Source organism: Sphaeroforma arctica (assembly GCF_001186125.1).
Source record: "Sphaeroforma arctica JP610 unplaced genomic scaffold supercont1.1550, whole genome shotgun sequence".
In the NCBI taxonomy this organism is placed as follows: domain Eukaryota; class Ichthyosporea; order Ichthyophonida; genus Sphaeroforma; species Sphaeroforma arctica.
Genome location: NW_014039008.1, coordinates 1 through 1,870, shown reverse-complemented (window position 1 = coordinate 1,870; position 1,870 = coordinate 1). Strand labels below are relative to the sequence as shown.

The window sequence follows — 1,870 nt, the reverse complement described above, 5'->3', positions numbered from 1 at the left end:
TATATATATATATATATATATATATATATATATATATATATATATATATATTATATATACTACTATATATATATATATATATAATATATATATATATATATATATATATATATATATATATATATATATATATATATATATATATATATATATACGCATACATATACATATACATATACATTTACATATACATGGACATATACTTATACATATACATATACATATACATATACATATTCATATACATATACATATACATGGACATATACACATACATGTACATATACATATATATATATCAATATATATTGTTATATTGTTATATTGCTATTATGTTTATATCTTCACTGTATATCTCCATGAATCCATAGGAAGCAATTGGGTTTGAGTTGGCTCAACTCATGGCCATGGGCCTGATGAACCAAGACGAGGAGGTGATGGAGGGCATGACTGTGGATGTCGGCTCTGTCGATGTTGAAGCACAGGGGGATAACCTGGGGAAAGTAGTCTATCTGATTGAGGTTGCTCAGGTAGGCTATTCTGTGCGAGTCCATAGCACGCGGCATAGTGCACTACAGTCCGGTGTGTTTGTCGTAGGAGATGTGTGAGGTAAAGGGTGGTGCGTGTGATATCTGGGTTCATTCTCTCTGCCGATCTTTGTTCACAGCTTCCCCTATTTACACAGCTTTGCTATGCTCTTTATCACTCGCTTCAGTATTCCGGTACCAAATTCCTGTCCGGGTGGATGCTGACCAAAGACTACGATGACGTGGAAGAGTTATACGCCAAACTGAGTTTACACTTTGCCAAGGTCAAGCAAATCCCCTTCCCAGTCTGTCCCAAAAAGGTAGGTAAAAGCATCAGGTTAAATAAAAGGTAGGTAAAAACATCAGGTTAAATGGCGGATATGGTATGTATAGGTACACACGCATGCGTACGAGCCCAGTGTAGTCGCAATCTGCTTTGTTTGTCGCATCTGACTTTGTTAGTAGGAAGTCGGTGCGAGAACTGACATTATCCGTTCGCCACGGACGCTGTCTGGCACAAGACACCCACCGTGGCAACGGTACCAGAGGTACCTGCTTAAAATTGATACTATATCAGACAAAAGAGTTTTTGGGTTTAGGGTTTTAGGATTTATAACCCCTAAAAACAAATGATGAGTAGTGCGTTGACGCCTAGTCGTGGCTCAAGTACACGCTACCAGTCTCATTCTCGAGCCTTGAGGTACTGTGTGGTGCACTCGGCTTGAGATGCATTGGTGGCAGCACTTGTATCGGCTGGGTGGTGGTGTATGTATCGAAGTTTGCGAAGCTCAGCCTCTAGGGCTGGGTTGTAAGTGACTTACAGGTTGAGCGTTCTGGCTGATGTGTGGGTTTAGACTACTTTGTCCTGGTCCGTGAAGGTACTATATCTGGGGTGTTGAGATAATCAGGGCACTCGTGGCGTGGTGCAGATGCTATAGTACTTTGATTGTAGGCAACTGAACGGCTGCGAGAAGGGGGGGGGGGTGTGTGTACAAGTATATACTTTTTGAACCCAGAATTTATCTTAGGGCATTTCTTGTCCTGTTTTGCTCTATATATGCCCATAGAGCTATATAACACAGTATTGGCATTGACTTGTATATACGATACGAACTCGTGTGTGAGTTAACTGAAGTGTATCGGTTGTCTTTCGATTGCTTGCAGGATATGTTTGGTCGGCCTGGTAATGTGGGTTCATCCCTAACGCTAAATAAACAAGGGGTCCTGCGTAAACGGGAAGAGAAGAAGGAACAGCACAGGAAAGCCATCAACAGGTAGGTCACATGGATTAACTGTATCATGTATGTATGTATGTATGTATGTATGTATATATTCTCATACAT

General features: G+C 40.0%; 1 protein-coding gene across 1 annotated transcript in view; it reads left to right on the top strand.

Moving 5' to 3' along the window:
- Positions 1-1,805, top strand: part of SARC_11154 (hypothetical protein) — a gene marked incomplete at its 3' end in the record, with an annotated part of 7,842 nt that extends 6,037 nt beyond the window's left edge. The window contains exons 7-9 of the mRNA XM_014294763.1: positions 372-530; positions 716-847; positions 1,692-1,805. Coding sequence (XP_014150238.1) covers positions 372-530; positions 716-847; positions 1,692-1,805 — 405 coding nt within the window. The remainder of the gene's footprint in view (positions 1-371; positions 531-715; positions 848-1,691) is intronic.
- Between the last annotated feature and the right edge of the window lie 65 nt (positions 1,806-1,870).